At 42.1% G+C, this 22,775-nt stretch overlaps 1 protein-coding gene across 6 annotated transcripts in view; it reads left to right on the forward strand.

The window, feature by feature from the left end:
• Rbm33 (RNA binding motif protein 33) overlaps positions 1 to 22,775 on the forward strand; it is a 110,143-nt gene that overhangs the window by 68,672 nt on the left and 18,696 nt on the right. For all 6 annotated transcript variants that reach the window (XM_076566712.1, XM_076566713.1, XM_076566710.1 and 3 more), the window contains 5 exons: positions 5,503 to 5,635; positions 5,991 to 6,331; positions 7,968 to 8,282; positions 9,469 to 9,756; positions 12,559 to 13,236. In XM_076566712.1, the coding sequence (XP_076422827.1) occupies positions 5,503 to 5,635; positions 5,991 to 6,331; positions 7,968 to 8,282; positions 9,469 to 9,756; positions 12,559 to 13,236 (1,755 nt within the window). The remainder of the gene's footprint in view (positions 1 to 5,502; positions 5,636 to 5,990; positions 6,332 to 7,967; positions 8,283 to 9,468; positions 9,757 to 12,558; positions 13,237 to 22,775) is intronic.

Raw genomic sequence — 22,775 nt, forward strand, 5'->3', positions numbered from 1 at the left:
ACTGTTTGTTTTCTATGAAAAATATGACTAAGTGCAGTAATAGAATGAAAACTTGGATTATCTTAAATAGGCTGCTGCTAAAAATTAGCACACATGTTGCTGATGACTGTAGATGATACTTGGATGTGGCGAGGCTGCTCAGACTGTTGCAGACATAGGAGCAGCTTTGTTGTAGATCAGAACCAGAAGATGATCAGATGGAAAGTGACCAGGGTAGTGGGGGAAGGAGCTGACTAGGGATAGGAGAAAGACTACCAGTGATGATGGACCTGTTAAAATTAAATACACACTTGGTGATTCTAATCTGCTGTAACGAGCCTTCCTGTTGCAGTCCTCAGTAGGCTGGGAAGTGGGAATGTGGGCCATCTGTGGTCTGCACCAGGGCAAGTCTCTGAAACAAGTCAAAGAACAGAGTTAGTCAGGGACTGTCTGGATTGAGGAGGGATGGCAGAAAGCTCCGTTTCTACCAGAGAAGTTGTTCCCAGGGGAATTTTGTATTTTTGTCTAAAACAAAAACATGAAAGTTTCTAGAAAATTAGATGCAGTGTAGAAGTTTATATACAGTGTGGTATAGTTCCCAGAGTTCATAGTGGCCATGCAGGATACAGGCACTGACGTTCTCAGGGGAAAGTTGATTGTTGTTTGGATCTCCAATTCAGCAATCTTTGTAAGGTTTTTCATGGCTGGGCTTAAACTCCGTTCTGCCTTTTCAATTTTTCCTGACTATGATGACCTGTGGGAGCTCCCACTGAGTTTTTTAAGTGAAATCTTTTGGTGTGGTTTCATGACTATGGTATGGTTTAAAATGACCAAGACAGGGGTATGGCTTTGACTTTAAGCAATGATTGACACCATTTTTTCCAGGCTGTGATTGATGAGGTAATGTGATTGATGATGCCTTGTTTGGGCAGTAGTAATGGCACTGTCTTTGAACTAGAGCACCTTTGGCCCTCTGCAGATGATTATGAAATAGATGATAATGAAGTATGGTTCTGACTGGTTTCGTTGGATTCACATGGTAGTTATTAAAATTTTGTGAGACTCACAGTAAGGTAGTGAGTGTGATCCTTCATTCAGACCCATTTTCTCAGCTTCCCCAACCTCAAGACTAACCATATAACCAAAGACTATCAACAGTGGATTCATGTAACCTCTTATAAGCATGCCCAGTGCCTGATGTTGGAGTTGGGGTTACACCTTATCCACACATACTGAGTTGTATCTTCTAAGCTGTTACACAAGATGGCCCACTGTTTCTAATTTTCTGTTTCAGACTGCTCCTGAGGTGGCAGTTCTACACAACTTTTGAGGACAATTGGAAGGGGTCAGGATTGCTAGTTTGCTTGATGTGCTGGCTAGTTTTATGTCAGCTTGGCACAAGCTAGAATCATTTTGAAACAGTCAGCCCTAACTGAGAAAATGTTCCTACCAGATTGGCCTGTGGATAAGCCTCCAGGGCATTTTCTTCATTGATGATTGGTGTGAAAGGGCTCAGCACATTGTGGGGTGGTGCTACTCTGGTGATGATCCTGGATGGTATACGAAAGCAGGCTGAGATGAAAAGAGCCCATTCCTCCCCGAAGTTTCTTTTGGTCATGTTGTTTTATCACAGCAATACAAACCCTACGACACTTCTGTTAGAAGCCACATGATCAGTTAGACTTATTCATATACCAGAGGTATGTAAATTGGTTCCCATTCATTCATTCCTTCTCCTTCCCTTCTCTTCCCCCCTTTTTCTTCTCTACCCCCTATCAGATGCTACATAAACATGATTGCTAGTTTATCATCCAGGGAGTTTTGAAGATCACTTAGAAACGTGTTTGGATATACTTATAGATGTTGAGTCTGTCTGAAATGGTTAGGTCCAGAGTATTTCAGGCTTCAGAGTTGTCTAGTTTGGGGTATGCATACCCTGGATTTTACCCATTGAGTACCCTTAAGCCAAAATTTGAAATCTGCAGTATGAAACTTTGAGTGAGTGACTTAGAGAGTTATTGATTTTTCACACTATGGATGCTCAAGTTGTATATGCCATGTGAGACCAAAGCTAGAGTGCTCATACCACACTTTTACACATAAAGAACATGAGGTACAGTGCACATGATATGTGTCATTGACTTCATGGCAGAATAGGCATGCCCATTAAAACTCCTCTTGCAGGTTTATTAAGTATAAGCATGGTAACCTGTTTTGATAGAAAAAGGTTTTCTGCATGTTATCAAAGTGAAGATGTTAAAGACTCCTCTCAAAGCATCAGAGTAGTGATGTCTCTAGCCGGTATCTCGCGTGCTTGTTCAGTCAGGGAGAAAGCCTTTCTGAGGATAGGCAGATGTGCTACATGTTCTCAGGATCCTCCTTGTTGGCTGTGCTTTGAGGGGGAGGGATCTTACTTGACATGTTTTAAGGTAGCGAGAAGCAGTGCTCTTTAGATTTCAATATGGTGAGGGTTGCCTCAGTATCACTTGAAGTAGCAAGTAACAGCTAAAAGAATGTAAACTTTAGGATTTCTGTTCCTTCTGTTCAAATAAATTCGAATAAATCATAATGCTTTGTTTTTAGAAAGATGTAATATTTGCATTTCAAACCTCATTTTATTGCCATTTTTAGCTAACAGGTAAATGGGAGCATTTCTTTGGCAGTTTTGTTTTGTTTTGTTTTCAAGGCAGGGTTTCTCTGTGTAGCTCTGCCTGTCCTGTAACTCACACTCTAGACCAGGCTGCTTTAAACTCTCAGAGATCCACCTGCTTCTGCTTCTGCCTCCCAAGTGCTGGGATTAAAGGTGTGCGCCACCACTGCCCAGCTGGCAGTATTCTTATTGTGCTCCTAGGTTTGTCTGTCCGTCCCCCTCACTCTCTCTTTCTCTCATACACACTCACTCTGTGTCTGGATGTGTTTGTGTAGGTGTGTGGGTATGTGTCTTATGTGTGGGTGAATATGTAGAGGCCAGAGATTGTTGTTGGATGTCTTCCTCAGTCAGTTTTCCACCTTATTTTCTGAGTTTGTCACTAAATCTGGAGCCATTTTAGCTAGGCTGACTGGCCAATGAGCCCTAGGAATCTTCCAGCTGCTTTTCCCCAGTGCTGGGCTACGAGGTCTGTGCCGCCACGTCCTGTGTTTATATGAATGCAGAGGATCAGAACTCAGGTCTTGTTGCTTATACAACAAGTACCATTGAGACATCTCTCCAGCTCTAAAGTAGACTTTTATTTATTTGTTTATTGTTTCTGTGTGCTTGTGTGTATGGGTGCATGTGTAGAGAGAGGTCAGAGGACAGATTGCAGGAGTCAGTTTTTTTCTCCATGATGTGGGTTCTAGGAATCAAACTCAGGTCACCAGATTTGGTGTGAGGCACTTTTCATTCACTGTGTTATCTTGCTGGCCCCGGAACAGACTTAAAGGCAACAGAAAAAGTATTTCTGATGTTATAAAATGAGGTCACATTTAGGGAGAATAGCTAAAATTCGTATTAAAACAATAAACAAGGCATTAGAGTTTCGTGTTTATGAGGAAGAAGATTCCATTTTTCTAAATTTTATTTTTAATTATATATCCCTGTGTTGGAATGTACATGGGAGTGCTGTGTTGGCATGGGTCAGATGGGGATTTTGGATCTGCTGGAGCTGGAGTTACAAGTGGTTATGAGCTGCCTTCAATGGTGCTGTTAACCAAATTCAAGTCCTCTATGAAAACAGCAAGCATTCTTAATTGCTGTACCATCCCTCTAGCCCTAGAAGCTCCACTTTTAAGAGTTGAGAATACTGGGTCAGTTCCCATGGATGAGGGAATACTAAAAGAAAAGAATTTGGTATTTATTATTTCATCTTAGAACACTTGGTGGCCTCTTCTCTTTTGAGTAGCAGTTTCTTCCATATTAGCGTAGTAGTTTAACTATCTCAGTGAGCACACTAAGGGACAATGAAATGAAGCTTTTTTCCTCTACCTTTTTCAGCTCTACTAGTAAAATATAGTTACTGAGAAAGCTTGAATGTTGCTTAGTTTGGTTTTTTTGTGGTGCTGGATATTGAACCTGGGGCCTCACAGTGGTTGGCAGAAGAACCCTCAACCACTAGCTGTAACCTATCTCAAATTTAAGTTGTTTTTAGTCCAAGAAAGTATATTATTTCTTTTTTAGTAGTTTGATTTCTTTTTTTTTTAAACATTTTATTTTCTTTATTTTATGAGCTTTGGTGTTTTACCTGCATGTATGTACTTGTGAGAGTATCAGGTCCCCTGCAACTGAGGTTACAGACAGCTGTGAGCTGCCATGTGGGTGCTGGGGATTGAACCCTGGTCCTCTGGAAGATGGGCCATGTTCCTAACCACAGAACCATCTCTATAGCTCCATAATTTGATTTCTTAAAAAGTCACATTTTTATGTTATCTCAGAGTATGCTAATTTTTGTTAAGGTACAAATTCAAATTTTTCTTCTTTTGAAGTAAATTTGCTTCATGGCTTTAGCCTAGGGTTATAGAGTAAATAACAAAGAATAGCATCTTTGACAAACAATTGCACTGAATGTCCAAAATAGACGTCTAGTTTTTTGGATTCCTAGAAATGAGGGTCAATAGTTGTGCAGTTTCATAGTTTTGAGTAAGCTCGAGGCAATGCTGTGGCTCTCTGTAACATATTTTCTTCTGGGCCACCAACCAGCTCCCAAATCAAGACACAGAGACATTTTATTAGTTATGAAATGCTTGCCCTTATCTTATGTTTGTCCCACTAGTTCTTTTAACTTAACCTGTTTCTCTTCATTTATGTTTTGCCTCAGGGCTTTTTAACTTCCTTTCTCTCTGTTTCTGTCTGTCTCTGTTCTACTTTGCTGCTTCTTGTATCTGGCTGGCTGGTGTCTTCTGCTCTCTCTTTCTCCCTTGCCTAGATTTCTCCTCCTACATATTCTCTCTTCCCGCCAGCCCTGCCTGTCCCTCTCCTGCCTTAGCTGTTGGCTGTTGAGCTTTTTATTATTAGATCAATCAGGTGCCTTAGGAGGGAAGGTAAAACAAATGTAACACACCTTTACACAGTTAAAGTAATATTCCACGACAGCTTTCTAGTAATGTTAAAATCCTGAATTAATTTCTTGATGTTGTATTTTGATTTTTGACTGTTTCTTGCCTGTTTTTTTTTTTTTTTTTTTAAAGATTTATTTATTTATTATGTAGACAGGAGAGGGAGCCAGAACTCATTATAGATGGTTGTGAGCCACCATGTGGCTACTGGGAATTGAACTCAGGACTTCTAGAAGAGCAGTCAGTGCTCTTAACCTCTGAGCCATCTCTCCAGCCCCCTCCTGTTTTATTATGGCAAAATCAGTTTTTATGTAACGTCATTTACATTTGCACATAGGTATTTGTCTTCATTTATGTGCATATGTAGAGAGAGAACAGAAAGAAGTAGGCTGACCATAAGAAATGAGTTAGGATATTGTTAAGCTTGGGATTATGTGTATATTCTGAAAACTACATAGTATTTTTTTCATCTTGTTTTTCATTGTTTTTTAGGGCCCTCCAGAATTTCCACAACATACACCTGGACCCGTTCCCAACAGTTTTAACCAACCACCTCGACTTCCTCTCCAGGACCAGTGGAGAGCCCCGCCCCCACCTCAGGAACGAGACCCTTTCTTCTTGGGAGGTACCTGAAGGGGTGTGATGGGCACAAGAAGTGACAGAAGCTGCACTGAATGGTGGACCTGTGTGGTTACTGCTGAAACAGAATTGACCGCCCCCAGGAGATGTGTCATAACAATTCTACCCATCATTTCAGTGGCTAAAATTAGACAATCATTGGATCTGAAATGACATTCTTGTACAAAGAAGGAAATGTTTATAGAAAATGACCCATAAAATTATTCCAAGATAGCTAAACTTTAGGATTCTTTATAAAATACAATCCTAACATTTGAGAGTAGTGAGGTGGCTCTTAAAAAGGCTTGTCTGCCAAGTGTGCGGTCTTTCTATCTTGAAGATAATGTTGTGTTACTATTCAGTTTCAGGTGAACCAAGGTTCCCCAGTCATCTCTTCTTGGAACAGCGAAGTCCTCCACCGCCTCCTCCCCCCACACTCCTGAACAGCAGCCATCCTGTTCCCACTCAGAGTCCCTTACCATTCACTCAGCCTGGACCAGCATTTAATCAGCAAGGACAGCAGCCGGTGTTTCCTAGAGAGAGGCCTGTAAGACCAGCCCTGCAGCCCCCAGGCCCAGTGGGGATCCTGCACTTCAGCCAGCCAGGGTCAGCAACTGCCAGGCCTTTCATTCCTCCTAGACAGCCGTTCCTACCCAGCCCAGGACAGCCGTTCCTGCCTTCACATGCACAGCCTAACCTTCAGGTATGCACATGAACCAGCCTTGAGGGAAACTTATCTGTGTGGTGCTGCTGATCCTTTGAGTTTCGTGAAAGGGAAGCTTCGGCTTTTAATTGTTTCTGCTAACTTACGGTTATGTGAAGGGTATGAGTAATAGTCTTAATATACTGATTGTTACAGCCAGCTTTCTTGATAGTATTGTTTATTTCCTAAATACTAGGGAATATGAAAAAAGTGGTTCTCATTTTCCTGGAGCTGACCTTTGTCACATTTGGAATTTTAAAGGGTAACTTTAACACTAGAGTACTGCACCTAACACTAAAGTACGTCCTGATGGTGTATTTGCTCTTCTTGTGTAGTGCTTTCCGCCACATCATGTTCCTGCTAGGGAGGGGAAAGGCCTTAGTGGGGAGGAACACTACAGCTTCTCACTCTGTATGTGACAGGCTTGTGCGCCCTCTGCTGGTAGGTGTTTACTGGCCAGTGCAAGCATTTGTGACATTTTTTCCTACCTGGTATATTTTCTTCGTTTTTTAACTTGACTATCAAGTGTCAAGGTACATAGCAATCCAGCAAGGTGCAGTGTCATTCCTTAATCCCAGCATTTGGGAGATGTTGTTTACCGGAAAAGGGGTGGGGGAGAGAGTTGGTAATAGTACACTTTGACTCAACTGTTGAGATACATAGGGCATATAAGAATGCATACCTAGGGGCTGGAGAGATGGCTCAGTCGTAAAGAGCACTTGCAATTTTTCCAGAGGATGGGATTCAATCCTCAGCACCCACTTGGTGCCTCACTCCAGTCCTGGTGCTGTAACTCCAGTCCCAGGAGATCCAAAGTCTTCCTTTGGCCGTGGTGGACACCGGACATGCCCATGGTACATAGACATTCATTCACCTGAAATAGCCATACACACAATCAATTACTAAATAGCATATCTAGGCTTGCAAACATAACTTAGCAGGTAACAGCTCTTGCTACCAAGCCTGAGTACCCTAGTTTGACCCCTGGAACTCACATGATGGAGGGTAAGAACTGACTCTAGTAACTTGTCCTCTGACCTCCAGTGTGTATTGTGGCACATGTTTGTGTTGGTACACATGTACTCACATAAACACACAGCCAGTCAAGCAATAAGTAAATGAAATAAAAATTTTAAGAGTATGTATTTAAGTTAAAAAGAGAAGATAACTATTTTCAGTGTTCAAAAAGGGATAAATATTTTGAATTTTTTCTAAAAATAGAAATACTTTCCTCTCTATTATATAAATAAATAGAATATAGGTGAGTTTAAAGAAAGTAAATAATTCTATTACCAAGCAGCAGTTGCCATAACCATGTAGTTGTATCTTTTTTAGTAGGAAAGAGTCCTTGTCTTCATACTTTTTTCCTCAGGTAATATAGTCACTATGGTCTTTCTAGCCTAGTGGACTGTCTTCACTGTACCATCTGAGCATGCTGTAGGCGGTTACCTATTATGATGGTGCATAGTTTTAGGCATACAAAGCTAGTGCCACCAACCAATTGCTACATTTATGATTCTATTCTCCACATGAAACTGCTTCTCAATGCTGGGAATTTTTAAGGAAACAGTTGGGATGAAATCTGCCTATCACGTCTGTTTGTAAGCTATTGTTTCTCTTTCTTTTGGAATGGAAGGGACCCTTGCATCCTCCGTTGCCGCCACCTCATCAACCACAGCCCCAGCCTCAGCAGCCCCAGCAGCAGCCCCAGCATCACCAGCACCAGCCACCCCTTCAACCTCCCCTTCAGCCTCCACACCAGCCTCCCCCACAGCATCAGCCGCCCCCTCAGCATCAGCCACAGCAGCACCAGCATCACCACCATCTTTCCGCTCCTCCCCCTCCTCTGATGCCCATGTCTCAGCCACAGTTCAGGCCGCATGTGCAGACTGCTCAGCCTCAGCCCAACAGCAGTCGGATGCAGTGCACCCCACGTCAGGGGCTACGACATGTGAGTACCACATGTGGCTTAACTTACAATTCCTGAGGTAAATCATTTTCCAGTGGTTTTTTTTTTAAATTAATACGCAATACAGTTTCCAAAGTAAAACTATAATTGGTTTTTAAAGCACTTTGGAAAACATTTTAAACTATAGATATTAACTTGTCCTTTTTGAGCCTTAAAGGCTATGCTAACATTTACTTCCTTCGTGTATTTGGGTTTTCTGTAGTGATTAGACAGTACTGTTGGTTGATGGTCAGTCCACCAGCGCATGCAGCTTAGCCTTTGATCCAGGGTATCTGCCTCTGGGTTCTGAATAAGAGCTTACCTTCAGTTGTGGAAGTTAACTTGCATTTGTTTGTGGTGGGCCATTTGACATACTGTCAGCAGATGTGGGTCTTGGTGTGCATTGAACTGGGAGGTGATAGGTCGCTGTGAGAGTAAAATGTAGCTGCCATTGCCTTTTCCTCTATTAGAAACTGACATATTACTTTCTCTTTCAGGACAAAACATAATACTGCTAACAGTTCCTGTCTATAAGTCTTCTTTTCAGTCCTGTACTTTTATTCTCATTGTTTGAACAGGTCATTGGGCTGCTTTGAACCTGTCTTCCTTACCCTACCTTTTTATATCTTAATATGACTTGGATGAAAGCATTAAGGGGATTTCTAGGTAGAGGAGAGGCATGTGTGACTAGGCTTCCTTGTTAGGGTAATGGCAGCAACTCAGTCCCTCCGGACTCAGCCACCTCTATCCCTTGATGTATGGGTTCTTTCCCAGCCACATCTAGGGAAAAGTAGCTGAGACTCTTCTTGTGATAGGTCGTGGCAGCACCGTTCTCCTCCAGAAAGCTTTTCATAAGATTGAAACATGGTATTAGGGTCTCCTGTTCCATTTTAAACTTAGATGAAGTAGAAACAGTATGCAGTTGATACATTTGGGTCCTTGAGGTTTTGTTGTTGTTTTGGCCCAAAGTTCTCTTAAAAATGTTGGTCCATACACTGAAAAATCACTGGATTTGACTTTTATATGAAAGCTGTGTCTTTCTGGAACCAAGTCCTAAACATCAGGGCATCCAGCAACATTTGTATTTGCCAGAGTAAGGGATCTACCTCTCAGAAGAGAAGGCAATTTTGATGACAGTGATCCTTCGCGTTTTGACTCACTAATAAACTTGTGTTTCCTTTTCTGACAGAATTCAGCATCTCAGAGTATAAACAAACGGCCCATGCAGCAGATGCAACCCACTGCTCCCAGAAACAGTAATCTGCGTGAACTCCCCATAGCACCTTCACATGTATTGGAAATGAGTGGTAATCGTTGCTCCTCCACACCTGCAGCTCAGGTGAAGCCCATTGTCAACACATCCCCACCCTGCAGGGCTGTGGTGGCTTCTAGGAGCTCACAGGGAAAAACTGATGCAAAAGTCAAGCCGCTTAGCCCTGGGGCTCAACCTAAGGAAGACACAAAAGCAGAGCCAGAGGTAGGACCTCTTTCCTGGGACGTGTTTGTTCTGGAATAGGGAGTCTGACTGTTACTATGTTCTGCTTAATTCAGTCATCCAAAAACTCTGCCCACTTATTCCTCCCAAGTAGATTCTTCTTTTAGCCTAGACATATTCATAAAAGATACTCTTACTGCTGTGGGGGATGTGGCTCTGTGGCAGAGCACCTTAAGCAGCTTGTATTTTCATTCCCTGGAGTATGCATGGGTACTCTGACATTCTCACTGGTGTATGATATTAAACTTTTATATTTGTACAGTTATTCCTGTATATATAGAATCCATATATACCCAGGTTTAGCAGATATTTTCTTTAAAGGACCCCAAATTTTAAAAATGTTCCAGACCAGCATAATCACTTACCCCTGCCATTGTGGCTCAAGGCGGTTTATAAATAATAGTTCTTACAGGAACAGGTGTGTTCTATACCAGTAAACCTTACTCACAAAACTAGGTGGTTCTGTGGCCTTGCTTATATTTGGTAATTTAAAATAGGTGTACAATAATAATCATGGATCAATATTTTATGTGGTTTTCAATTTTGAGGTCCTTGGCCTCTCACAAGTCTCAGCTGTCTTACCTGTAAAATGAGGATGAAATAAGATAGGGTATATCTGGGAGCTGGGCACAGACAAGTACAGGGAGTCACATGAGCACCAGTAAAATCCATACTGAATGTAACAAAACCCTTGACCAGTTAGCTGATTATTATAGTGTTCAGTGTAATGATAGCCTGGAGCATTTCCTTAAGTAAGAATTTAAGGAATTCATTTTTTCTTTCTAAAAACCAGTTATACTATTTTAATCTTTTAATTGGGTTTTCATCATTCAGGTTTTCTTCTGATAAATGATTGTGATGGTTTTAATTGTATCACATCAAAATTATGAAGTCAGACTGTTGGATGTCATTTAATAAACTCATTAAAAGGGTGATTGTGGGTTTCGTATTCAGTGTATGAAGGAAAACTGGAACTACAGACTGGAATGGAGTGGTTTATAAAGAGTTCTTTGTGAGCTGGGTCTTAGATTGTACTCTTGTAATCTTAGCTACTCCAAGGGCTGAGGCAGGAAAGTCACTAGTTCAGGGCCAGTCTGGGCAACTTAGATCCTTCTCAAACTTATAAAAAGACAAAAGTAATAAAAAGATATATAATTTCAGTGGTAGAGCATTTGCCCAGCATTCTCAAGGCCTTATGTTCAATCTTGGCGCTGGCGTGACACACACACACACACACACACACACAAACACACACCAAATAATAAAAAAATGGTTCTTTGCCAAAAATTTGATAGTACCTTTGGTTTATATAGCTAGCTTAGAACTTGTATATATGTTCAGTTTGGTTCACATACAAATTTCTTACATAATAACAGTGACTAAATAACACAAAGAGAGGAACAATCAGCCGTGTTTATTCATTTCGTTTTAGACTTACCATGAATTCTCCTGTAAACTTACCACATGCAGAAAAAATTTCAAAGTAAAATAGAAAGTTGACAGGTTGCAGTGGTATAGGTTGAACGTCTTAATTTGTTTTAGTTTAGTATTTTGTATACAGTAAGTGGAACCAGGCTTATATTTTTTCCTTTTAGAGAAATACATATATTTTTCTTAGCTAAAGGTGGCTAAATGATTTGGATTCATTTAGTTGGTTTTGGTTCAGAAAGGAATAAGTCTCAAGTATTTTTATCTATATCTTTGAACCGACTTTAACCCTTTCTTGACTGGTTGGGAAACAAATGCTGACAAATTACACCTGTGTTAGGAAATGGTGCATCTGGATCCTGCTACTGCATTCTTTGCTGTTGAATTGCAGGGTTTCTTACTCAGGCCTGCTGAGTAAGAGTCTCTCACTCACCTACCTTTAGTTTTTATTTGAAATGTACCCAAGACTTTGACCTTAGACAAGAAGCAGGTCAGCCCATGCCAAGAAGTCCATGGGGTGGGTACCCACTCAACTCTCCAGCTCTGTGCTTGTCTTACATTTCTAATTCTTGAGATTTATGCAAGATAGGCAAGATTTGTAATTAGGTGAATTCCAGATAGATTGAATTTATTCTTCTGTAAAGACAATGGATAGGTGATTTTAAAGAACATTATTTTTAAGTTATAAGCTTTCTTCATTGGATTCTTTAGTAAAAAATTTACTGGACTTTTGAAAGGAATTCTCTGGATAGACTTTTAGTGTAGTTTGGGTCTGGGATATTCAGGGCATCCACTGACCATTAATATTCCAATACTGCGATTGGCAGCATTTTGATTCTGAGGAGGGTGTGGGAGTTCAAGGTCAGAAAGATTGACTTGTGCTGTTCATTATAACCAATTATTCTGTGACAAATGAGTTTGAGATCAGGCTGAAAATTCTGTACGAAAAATCAATAGTTGTAATCAGGGCCTTTCAGGTCATTTACACCCCACCTTTTGTTGGTATGTCAGGGAAGAGCCAGATAAAAACCCCTCTGACAGCAGGGACTCGTGGCTGTTGCCATTCCCATTCGAAATATATTTTGATATCTTAAATGAATAGTTTAATTGGTTTTAAACTTGTAAATGAGTGGAAATTTACATTATTTCATTTTTAATATTCTGATAAGATTTTTTTCCAAATTAGGTTTAGCTGTATAATTTTCCTACTTCCCTAGAGGAAAGAGTTATACTTCTTGTTAAGCAGATTTTCAAATGCCTTCTTTCAAATACTGAATTGAAAGGTTTAGGGGAAATTGATTGTTTAAAGTGGCCACCCTGCACTGTAAAGTGAAGTGAACTGTGTTTCCATTTTAGTTCCCTGATGAAGATGAAGAGACAAGGTTATATCGACTAAAGATAGAGGAGCAGAAGCGTCTGAGAGAAGAAATCCTCAAGCAGAAGGAGTTACGAAGGCAACAGCAGGCTGGTGCCAGGAAGAAGGAGTTACTGGAAAGACTTGCGCAGCAGCAGCAGCAGCAACAGCAACAGCAGCAGCAACAGCAACAGCAGCAGCAGCAACAGCAGCAGCAACAGCAGATCTATGGCCCACAGACCCCTGTCGAGCAAGAGGAGCTGGCAGCTACACCATCACCCACAAATGGTAACCCACTGTTGCCCTTTCCAGGGGCACAGTGCCGGCAGAATGTGAAAACCAGACTTCTTGTTAAAAACCAAGATGTTACCATTGCTAATGTTCAACCCAAGGCAGTAAACTTTGTCCCGCCTGGTGCTAACATGCAGCATCAAGGGCAGCATGTGAGACCACTGAAGCATCTGAGACAGCTGCCACACAAAGTCCTCCAGGTCAAGCCTATGGACATGGAGGAGCCCCCCAACTCCCCACAGGCAGCCCGAGTGACGTCCCTCCAGGGCCGGCCTCAGGACACCAAGCCGGGGGTGAAAAGGACTGTCATGCACAGGGCCAACAGTGGAGGTGGTGGAGATGGGCCACATGTCAGCTCCAAGGTCAGGGTGATTAAGTTGTCTGGAGGGGTAAGTTGATACATTTTATACATTCTTTGTAAATTTGTCTGCCTTAGAGGGTTTTAGTTTCCACAAAAGAATTGAACCTGGCCTCTGGTAGAGTCATGTAGATTAGCCAAACCTTAAGGTTGGTAAGAGGATTGTCATTCAAAATCTGCTTCTGTCCGGACCTGTATTGTCTCAGCTATCTTGAGTCTAGTGATTGACCATGGTGACATCCTGCAGCTATACCTTTCTCAGTTTTTAGCTTCTTTTGTAAATAACAGTGTAATCAATTTCTCATAATCCAACAAACGTGAACTTCAAGTTTGTTGTAGAAGTAAACTTTCCTGTACACATGATCATTGTTTATAGCTGTGGAGTCAATGAGCATGTGTGGTCAGGGGAATGGACCTACTTTCAAGCAGCATGGACTGTTGAACCTGTTCTCAAGACCCTTTTCTCTGATGTGTTTTAAAGAGAAGTTCTACTTTGAAAACATGGCATCTTACCATGTCATTTTACAAGTGGAGCACTCCTTTATGATGATTCTCAGTGAGACACAGGAAGTGCAGTTTACACTGTAGTCAGGATAAGTTCAGCACTCTAGAATAGCAAGTTCTTGCTACCCAGTCTTCATGAAGAGGTGCTGGATACTTGCTTTCTTCTAGTTGTATGAGCTTTGTTACAGTGCATAATTCATATCTGTTGCCTTAATTACAGTGAATTCTAAAGCAAATGCCATATGTTTGCTGTGCTCTGTGGCAGTGATACCTGTTATATGTATTTACATTGTAAATTGGGGAAATGGGAACCCTGTGAGCACAAGAATAAACCAATATAGTGATTGACTAAAGACACAAAATGTGTACACCAGAAAGGAAAAACACCTCAAACTTCACCCGTGGAGGAAAGCAGTGCCCTGAAGAATGCCATGTGGCTTGCTTGTCAGTTAGCTGAGTGCTTGGAGACAGAAAACAGAATTTCTTCCATGTGGTAGAAGGACACTTCTATAGAATAATATCGAGTAAAATTACATATGTAGAATACTCAGTGAGCATCTATAATTCTATTTTATCTGATTGTTTTCCACATGTTTTTCTGATTCAGATGCTGATCAGCAGATGAGCTATCACATTTAACATACACAGCTACTGTGTTCAGTGGCAGAGTAAATGCTTATGTGTTTGTACAGTGGCTTCTTAGCTTTGGGCCTTATTTAATACTTGAGGTGTTAGTCTGTCTAATTGAGTTAAAAGCTCAAGAGAAGATGGCCACTGGTGGAAATAGAACTTTCCCCACTGGTGGGAAGAGCTGTGTAGACCCTCTGCATCTTGAAGGTTGGCAGTAGAGGTTAAGTATCTACCCACAAAGAGCAGCATTTCAAGTAGAAAATGTACTTCTTTTCAAAGAAAAACTGTATTTACTTAAAATTATCTGTCTGCTCAGATGTAAAACAAAAACCAAAAAAAAACCCCAAATCATATTTAATATGAAATTTGATATATGATCTTACTCTAATCATGCTGCCTAATTTTACAACAAATTAAAAAAAAAAAAAAGTCTTTGGAAATTTCCACTTACTAGCCACCAGCCAAGTGCTTTGGAACAGATTCTAACCTGTCTTTTTGACTCTTTTTTTTTTTTTTTTTTTTTGGTTTTTCGAGGCAGGGTTTCTCTGTGTAGCTTTGGAGCCTGTCCTGGATTTCACACTGTAAACCAGGCTGTCCTTGAACTCACAGAGATCCACCTGGCTCTGCCTCCCGAGTGCTGGGATTAAAGGCTTGTGCCACTACCACCCGGCATACTAGCTGACTCTTACACTTAAATTACTCCATATTTCTTATCTATGCTTTGCCATATGGCTTGGTACCTTTTCTCAGTATGGCATGCCCATCTTGTTCTCTCTGCCTCTGCTGGGGGCTCCTGACTCCACCCTTCTTCATCCCAGCATCCTTAGTTTGCGCGCGCGCGCGCGCACACACACACACACACACACACACACACACACACACACACACACACAGAGGCTAGGAACCATTTTTAAGAGAACACATAATTGTGAGTTAGTTGGAAAAACGTGCCTAATTAGGATAGTACAAAAAGTAAGCAGCCACGTTTCCCAGCATCAAGTGCGGTCACATTTATTTGACTTTTATCATTGTCCTTAGTTGCTACTAGGTATCAGTCACAGTTGTCTTCTTTTCTACACTGGCATTATCCTATGGCTCAGGCCTATGCTTGTGCCCTCCTGCTAAGAATCTTGTTACGAGTCTGCACAGAGCCAGGCAGTTGGGCTACCTGGGAATATGGAGAGGACAAGCTTGTGATATGGCATCTGTTGTAGTTAGGGTTTCTATTGCAGGGTTTCTATTGCTGTGAAGAGACACCGTGACCATGGTAACACCTATAAAGGGAAACATTTAATTGTGGTGGCTCGCTTACTGCTCAGGTTTAGTCCATTATCCTCATGGTGGGAAGCAAGGCAGAATTCAGGCAGACTGGTGCTAGAAAAGGAGCTGAGAGTTCTTACATCTTGACTCACAGGAAACAGGAAGTGGTCTGAAACACAGGGTGTGACAGTGACACTTCCTCCAACAAGGCCATACCTTCTCTAACAAAGCGCCACTTTCTTTAGGGCCCATTTTCTTTCAAGCCACCACAGCATCTCTGTGGAATGTTGGCTGTATGTTTTAGTTTTCCAGTTCACTGTTTGAATTATGACATTTCATTGTTGGTTGAATTCCATTTTGATAGGAGCTATTGACTTCTAATAGGGTAAAAGTATAATATATAACTTAGGAGACCCTAAGTATATTCCTTTTTGATTCCTTTGTTGTTGTTGTTGTTGTTTAAGATAGTTTCTTACTGTTGCCCAGGGTGGCCCCAAACTTGTTATTCTTTTGCCTCTGCCTCCTTCATTCTTAGATTACAGACATGCACCACATATCCTGTTGGAAAGATATATCTATATCTCTACATACATACTATATATGTGTATTATATTTCAGCATATATATATTTCATGGTTTGAGATTAATATAATTATATAATTTCCCCCTTCCATTTGTTCCTTCCAAACTCTCCCTTGAGGTACCCCCAACTTGCTGTCTTTCAAATTTATGGCCTCTTTCTTTAGTTCAGGGCAGAAGTGAGCACAGGCTTCCTTCAAGCTACCTCCTTTACTACTGTCTAACCAGAATTTACATAACTAAATCTAAGGTGTCCAGTAGTCTCTTCCTTCTGGTCATTCTCTAGCCAGGATATGGGCTCTCTGAGCAGCTGGGCTCAAGAACTTGTCTCTGTGCTTGGCTATAGCCAGCTGTTCTTGTACCTCATTCCAGCTGGGAATGTCTCAACTTCCTTGGGCTTCTGTGAATCACAGTAGGTGTCTGTTGTCTTCCATAGCTCATTTAAAAATCAAATCATTGATCTTCACATGTTTTATTTTGTCTTTTGAGACAGTCTCGTGTATCCCTGAACTTGCTATGTAGTTTGAATTCCTGATGTTCTTGTTTGGACCACCAGATGTTAGAATTAAAGGGGGATGCCACCATACCTGGCTTTCTTTTTAAAAAAATGGATTTTGTGAAAGATGGAGAGCCCACGTCTAAGATAGTAGGTTTTAGGCTTGACTTTTCTTTAATTGTGTTACCTTTAAGGCCTGTCTTCATTCATCTTAAGATAATTTCTAGTTGTTATACATTGGTCATCTTTATTGAAACTATTTGGATCCTCTTTATTAAAACTATTGCATTGTGGTGGCAGGAAACAGTGCTGAATGATTTCTTGATACTATTTCTTGTGTAGTTTTGATGTCTGGATCACTGTTTAGTTATTTCTGGAGGAAGATGGTGCATTTTGTACAGGGCTTGTCATTGGCAATGTATCTGCCATGGGCTGCTCTCAAACTCATTTTCATAGCACACAGAGCTTGACGCTCTCCTTCTTTGGGGTCACAGGCTAACACATAAAGCTTTCCAGCTTTGGGTGCAGAAAACCCATGTTTGGGTAGTTGTTCATCTTGGCTGCTTCTGGGACACTAAACAATCTTTTTTCCCCCTCTGAATCTCAATTTCCTACCTATAAATGGGCTTAATCCAGTTGCTGGGAAGAGTTCTAGATGAGAACTGCTGGCAGATGGAGGTGTTCTTGAGGCCCTGAAGAGGTCTGTGCTTCCTGCTGGCATTCCCAATGGCTACTGTTTGTCCAGGGTTGAACATGTGCCACAGCTCATGAGACAGGCAGAATTGCATTCTCATTTCACAGGGAAGCAAACTGAGTCTCGGGATGTCATGTGACCCACCTGGTGACACACAACAAAGCAACAGGGCCAGACATCTTGCCGGATTTAATTCTGAGTCTTGGCCTATTTAATAATAAAAGCTAAGGTAGAAGATATAAAAAGTTTATTTACTGTGAACTACTGGAGTCATCAATCATTCTCTCTGATTAACCACAGAAACAAATAATTAAAACAAGTATGTGCCTGGGAAAAAGTCCTGCAGCCTCATCTGGCTCATGGGAGATAGCATCCAGTTCACCTCTGAGTGACCTTGGTGACTTGGGTTGATTGAGCTCCTTTGCCAAGCAGTAAAATGAAGGCATGGTCTACTTTCGGGATCTTGGAAGAGAATGAAGTGCATTCCTTAGGACATGGTCATTGCTCAGGAAACGTCACAACACCGTCCTTTGGTTGAAGAAAGAAAGAACAGTTTAGTGTCAAGAAACAGGCAGATTTTATCCTGACCCAGGTTATAAAAATTTTAGAAATTTGGCAGCAAATGAAGTAAACAGTTGTTGGTTTTGTGGGCACACAGAGGCGTGGGAGAAATGCAGGACCCCCAGCAGGAAAGCTAGCTGTTTGGCTGTGGCTCTTTTGTATTTATGTTTAAAGTATGTCAGAAATTGCTTTTGGAAGGTCCTAGTTTATCTGTGGACGCTTGCTTTGGAAAGTTGGGTGAATTTGTCCATCTCTTTCCTCAATCCTTGTTTGTCATCACTAGCCTCCTTTAGAGAGGCATTACATGGGTCCCTCTCTCTGTGGGCCATTGGATGAACTTTGTTTTGTTACATCTTCCATGAAAGAGAAGTTCTGAGGCCTTGCCCCTTTACCACATCCACCAAGTACTTATATCATACTGCATATGCTCCCGCACTCCACCCTGTCTCTCTGTCTTTTAATGTCTGTTCATCATCAATCACTTTCTCCTCCTCAGATGGTTTAGGAGAAGGTTGGAGGCCCAGTGTGTTGACTTAGGCCAGAAACACTAGAGACTGAAGCTGTGTGCTGTAGTACATCAGTCTGACCTGGGTTCTCACCCAGAGTCATGCGTTTGGTTTCTGAAGCAGTCCCTTGACCCTTGTGTTCCTTGTCCTTGACATTTAAAGAGCAAAGCCAGTGATTTTGTGGCCTGTGCTGTAATTTACATTTATCTTTTGCTTCCTCCTTATAAGCTTCAGGTTGTATTTGGCAGGCTGCCCACAGAAGGTAACCTGTCCTTGGTGTGACTACAGAAGACTTGTGCTTTATTGGTGAGCTTAGCTTTGATGACTTGGGTGAGATAATGTTTACCAGGTCTTTCCTTCAGCTGGCCTCCCCCACTGTGTCTGTAAGTTACAGTTGGGAAGGAGCTCTGTGTGAGTGCTCCATTTCTCACACTTGCTGCTCCCCACCAGCCAGCGTTGATGTGGCCAATTCCAGCAGCATTATGTGTCTCTCAGCTGTCATAATCTCACAGTGGCTGCTTTGTCTTTACCTTCATTTACTTGTTCACTTACCTAACATTAGTTGAGGGGTGTGGCGTTTTGATTTTTCAATGAACTGTTAATGGGTAAAGATAATGCTAGCAATCCACAGAGTGCTTAAAGGGCAGAGGAATTCATTAGAGAAAGAAAGCTCACTGTACAGAACAGAGGAATTATTTCAGGGTCCTGGAAGGCTGAGGCACAGTCCCATGCTGCTCTTTCTCTTGGTCTGTCTCCAGCATGCAAAACCACATGGGAGCGAAGAGCATGCCATAAGTGCATCCCAAGTCTTAAGGGTCCCCAGTGGCCACACCCCAGGGGAATGTACTTCAAGGTCATAGGCAGGTGTATCGGTTACCTGCTACCTCACTAGGGGCGGTGCTTCCAGGTCATAGCTAGAACAGCTACCCACTATAAACTGTCACTGCTGTTATTTACTTTGATGCTAGGTCTGGCCCTGACTCGCCAGAGAGAGCCTCTTTCTGCAGACTTCTGTGTCCATTGAGAACTTTCCATTCTTTAAATGTATGCTTACTTCCTGTACTCGAGCTTGTTTGATGTGTCTTGGCCTTTTTCTGTGTGATTCTGGGGTGGGTCCTATCTTTATAGGGCTTCAGCTCCTTGGAGCACAAGTGTCAGAGGCTGCTGTGATCATCAGCTTCCGATTGCTGCGATAAGGTGAGGTAATTGGTTTGAAAGAGGAAAATGTTTACATTGTCTCACCAGGTCAGAGGTTTTTGTCCACAGTTTCTAAGCTTCACCTCTTCAAGGTTATTTGACACAGTACATCATGGCAGAAAAGGCCTGCTTGTCCCCTAGCAGCTGGACAGAGAGGCAGACAGAGAAAGGAGCAGAGGTCCCTAAAATCTCTTGGACTGTTGCATTGACTTTTCCTGGGGAGGCATGAAAAAATATTTGTTTCATGGATCCCAGTGGCAGACCAAAGTAGCTTTCCAACAGAGTCCAGCTTGGTGAACCAGTGAATTTACAGAGCACAGAGGAAGGATAACTTACAAGGATGTGAGTGACCCCCAAACGGTTGTATCACTGCTAAGTCCCACTATGTCATAGACAGTGACCTTATGGAATATGCATCATGGAGTCCCATTTTCAGTGAACCTTCCATGTTTTGTTCTCTAGCATCTCCCAAAATCACTTGCAGCTGCAGGAGAACAGGAATGATTCATGACAAGAATCCCAGATGAGCCTCTTGTGACTCTCTCCTCCATTACCATTGTGTTGACCTAGTTACCACTGTGTTGTTTTGCTTTTAGTGGCCCTAACTACTGGGCCACAGTATTCTCTACTCCTAAGATAGCTTCATATTATACTTGGAAGGAAAAGTGCTATATAACTGGGGCACTTTCCAATGACCTGTCACCTTACAGGAACACCACAGATTGGGAACTAAGCATTCCTTTAACCATGGCCTTTGGAGGACATTTAAGATCGCAGTCTTCAGTGGTTAGTACATCATTGCCCTTAATACATACATATCTGGGCTTTCCTCTGGGAGCTGCAAAGAGAACAGTCATCAAGGCACTGCTGCACCTGCTGGGTTTTACTAAGGGTGCACATTTCTTGAAGGATTATTGGCAGGCAATATATAGATATGCATGTTTTGGTTATTACATTTTGTTATAGTTATTTGGTAGTCAAAAGAGAAATTGAATATATTCAAGGGTTTTTGTTTATTTGGTTTTTCGAGACAGGGTTTTTCTGTGTAGCCCTGGCTGTCCTGGAACTCACTCTGTAAACCAGACTGTGCTGCAATTCAGAGATCTGCCTGGCTCTGCCTCCCAAGTGTTGGGATTAAAGGCACACACCACCATCGTCTAGCATATTTAAAGTGAGTCCCTTCTGTACCTCAGGGGGCTGGCCAAGACATGCCCTTGTGGTACTAGCCAGGACACTTGATGGGAGGGAGGCTATCTGGGATTTGCCTTTCATGGCAAGGTCTCTGAATTTTGGTGTTCGTGTGTATTGGTGAGGCCTCTGGCTTCCCCAGTTACTCAGGGAGGACGGACATGGTATTGGTGTCAGCAGTGAGGTCTGATCAGAGTCTGCAGAGCAGTTGTAGTCTCAGTTGTCACAACAGATGTGACATGAACTAGGGCACTAGACATTAGTGGCATTTGAGCTTCCTACAGAAAAGCAGGCTTGCCTTTGTGGAGCTTTACTGTGGACTGAACACTCTGGACTCTGTGTATACTGTCAGGGACAGCAGAAGTGAAGTGGGATAGAACCATAGCAGGGAACCTGAAGCAATGGCTTCTGAGGGGAGAAGAAAGCAGTGTAAAGGTATGTGTGTGGAGAGGGGGCAGTATGTGTAACAGTGGCGGTTCCCAGCTGAAGGAAGGGCCTTCACTGGGTTGAGTTTGGAGATGGGCCATGCATAGGCTTTTTGGGTCTTATTTTATAGAGCAGCGGGAGCCACTTGAAAGTTTTGGTGAGCTGATATTCTCACTTTGTTTTGCTGGCTTAAGAGGAAAAAAACCTAGAAAACTATGAAACTGGCAGTTTCATTCATTCATTCATTCATCTCTATTTATTTATTTATTTTTTACAGATTTAGGGTTGAGTTCTGTCTTAAAGTTAATACACAGACGGACATAAGACATAATTAATCACCTGAGTGTTAGGATTGAGATGAACAGAGACATTCGTTTTATCCCTCCAATCTTCTGTCACTTTGGGAAGTACCAGTCTGACAGAAAGTTGAACACATATCCTTAGTCACAGGCTCATGTCGAATTTGCCACATCCCCTTCTTGTTCTCTGGAGGTGCCGTGTCTCAACCCTCTTACTCCATTGCTCAGAACTTCTGCTGTTCTGGGACCCTGCCAGTGCTTCTGCATGTGCTCTGTCCTGCCTGCTACCCAGAGCTTACCATGCCTTGGAGCTCTAGCTCCAGCTGCTAGTCCCTCCTCCTCCTTGAGCGGCTTTCTTCATTCTGTTCCATGTTTGTCCCTAGAACCTAGGACAGTTTCAAGGGTGTCTTAGGGTTTCTGTCACTGCAACGAAACATGACCCCCCCAAAAAAAAAGCACATTGGGGAGGAAGAGGTTTATTTGGTTTACACTTCAGCATTGCTGTTCATCACTGAAGGAAGTCAGGACAGGAACTCAAACAGGGCAGGATTCCAGAGACAGAAGCTGATGCAGAGACCATGGAGGGGAGCTTCTTACTGCATTGCTTCTTATATTAGCTCAGCCCATGTTTTTATAGAACCCAGGACCAGCAGCCCAGGGATGGCACCACCCACCATGGGCTGGGCCTTCCCCTATTGATCACTAAATGAGAAAATGTCTTACCGCTGGATCTCAAGGGGGCATTTCCTCAACTGAGACTCTTCTCTGAGGACTCTAGCTTGTGTCACGTTGACACACAAAACCAGCCAATACTGAGGGTATCAAAAATACTTAAGAAACTTAAATATGAAGCTGAAGACATCTGCATAGTTGAGTTTTTTGTTTCAAAGCAGAAGTGGAGTGGGTGTAGTATCTCTCTAGAATGTCTGAGAATGAGCAGGGCAGTTGTTCCTTAGCTTTGTTGGTAATACCAGGAAGTGAGCAAAACAGGAGCAGCCCCAGGATAACATTGATCTTGACTGTTAATCCTTTCCCCCACCTTCTGCTTTTTCCCCCAGATCCCTTTTTCATTTGGTTTGCAGAATAGGATTGTGTTGTAAGGTTTATTTGCTGCTTTTGAACTTTAAAAATGCTCACAATTATTTATTCCAGTGATAAGGTGTGCTACTGTTTATGTGTGAAGATCAGAAGACTTGTGGGAGTTGGCTCTTTCCATCTTGTGGTTCCCAG

The sequence above is a fragment of the Peromyscus maniculatus genome, chromosome 3 (assembly GCF_049852395.1).
Source record: "Peromyscus maniculatus bairdii isolate BWxNUB_F1_BW_parent chromosome 3, HU_Pman_BW_mat_3.1, whole genome shotgun sequence".
NCBI classification, from domain to species: domain Eukaryota; kingdom Metazoa; phylum Chordata; class Mammalia; order Rodentia; family Cricetidae; genus Peromyscus; species Peromyscus maniculatus.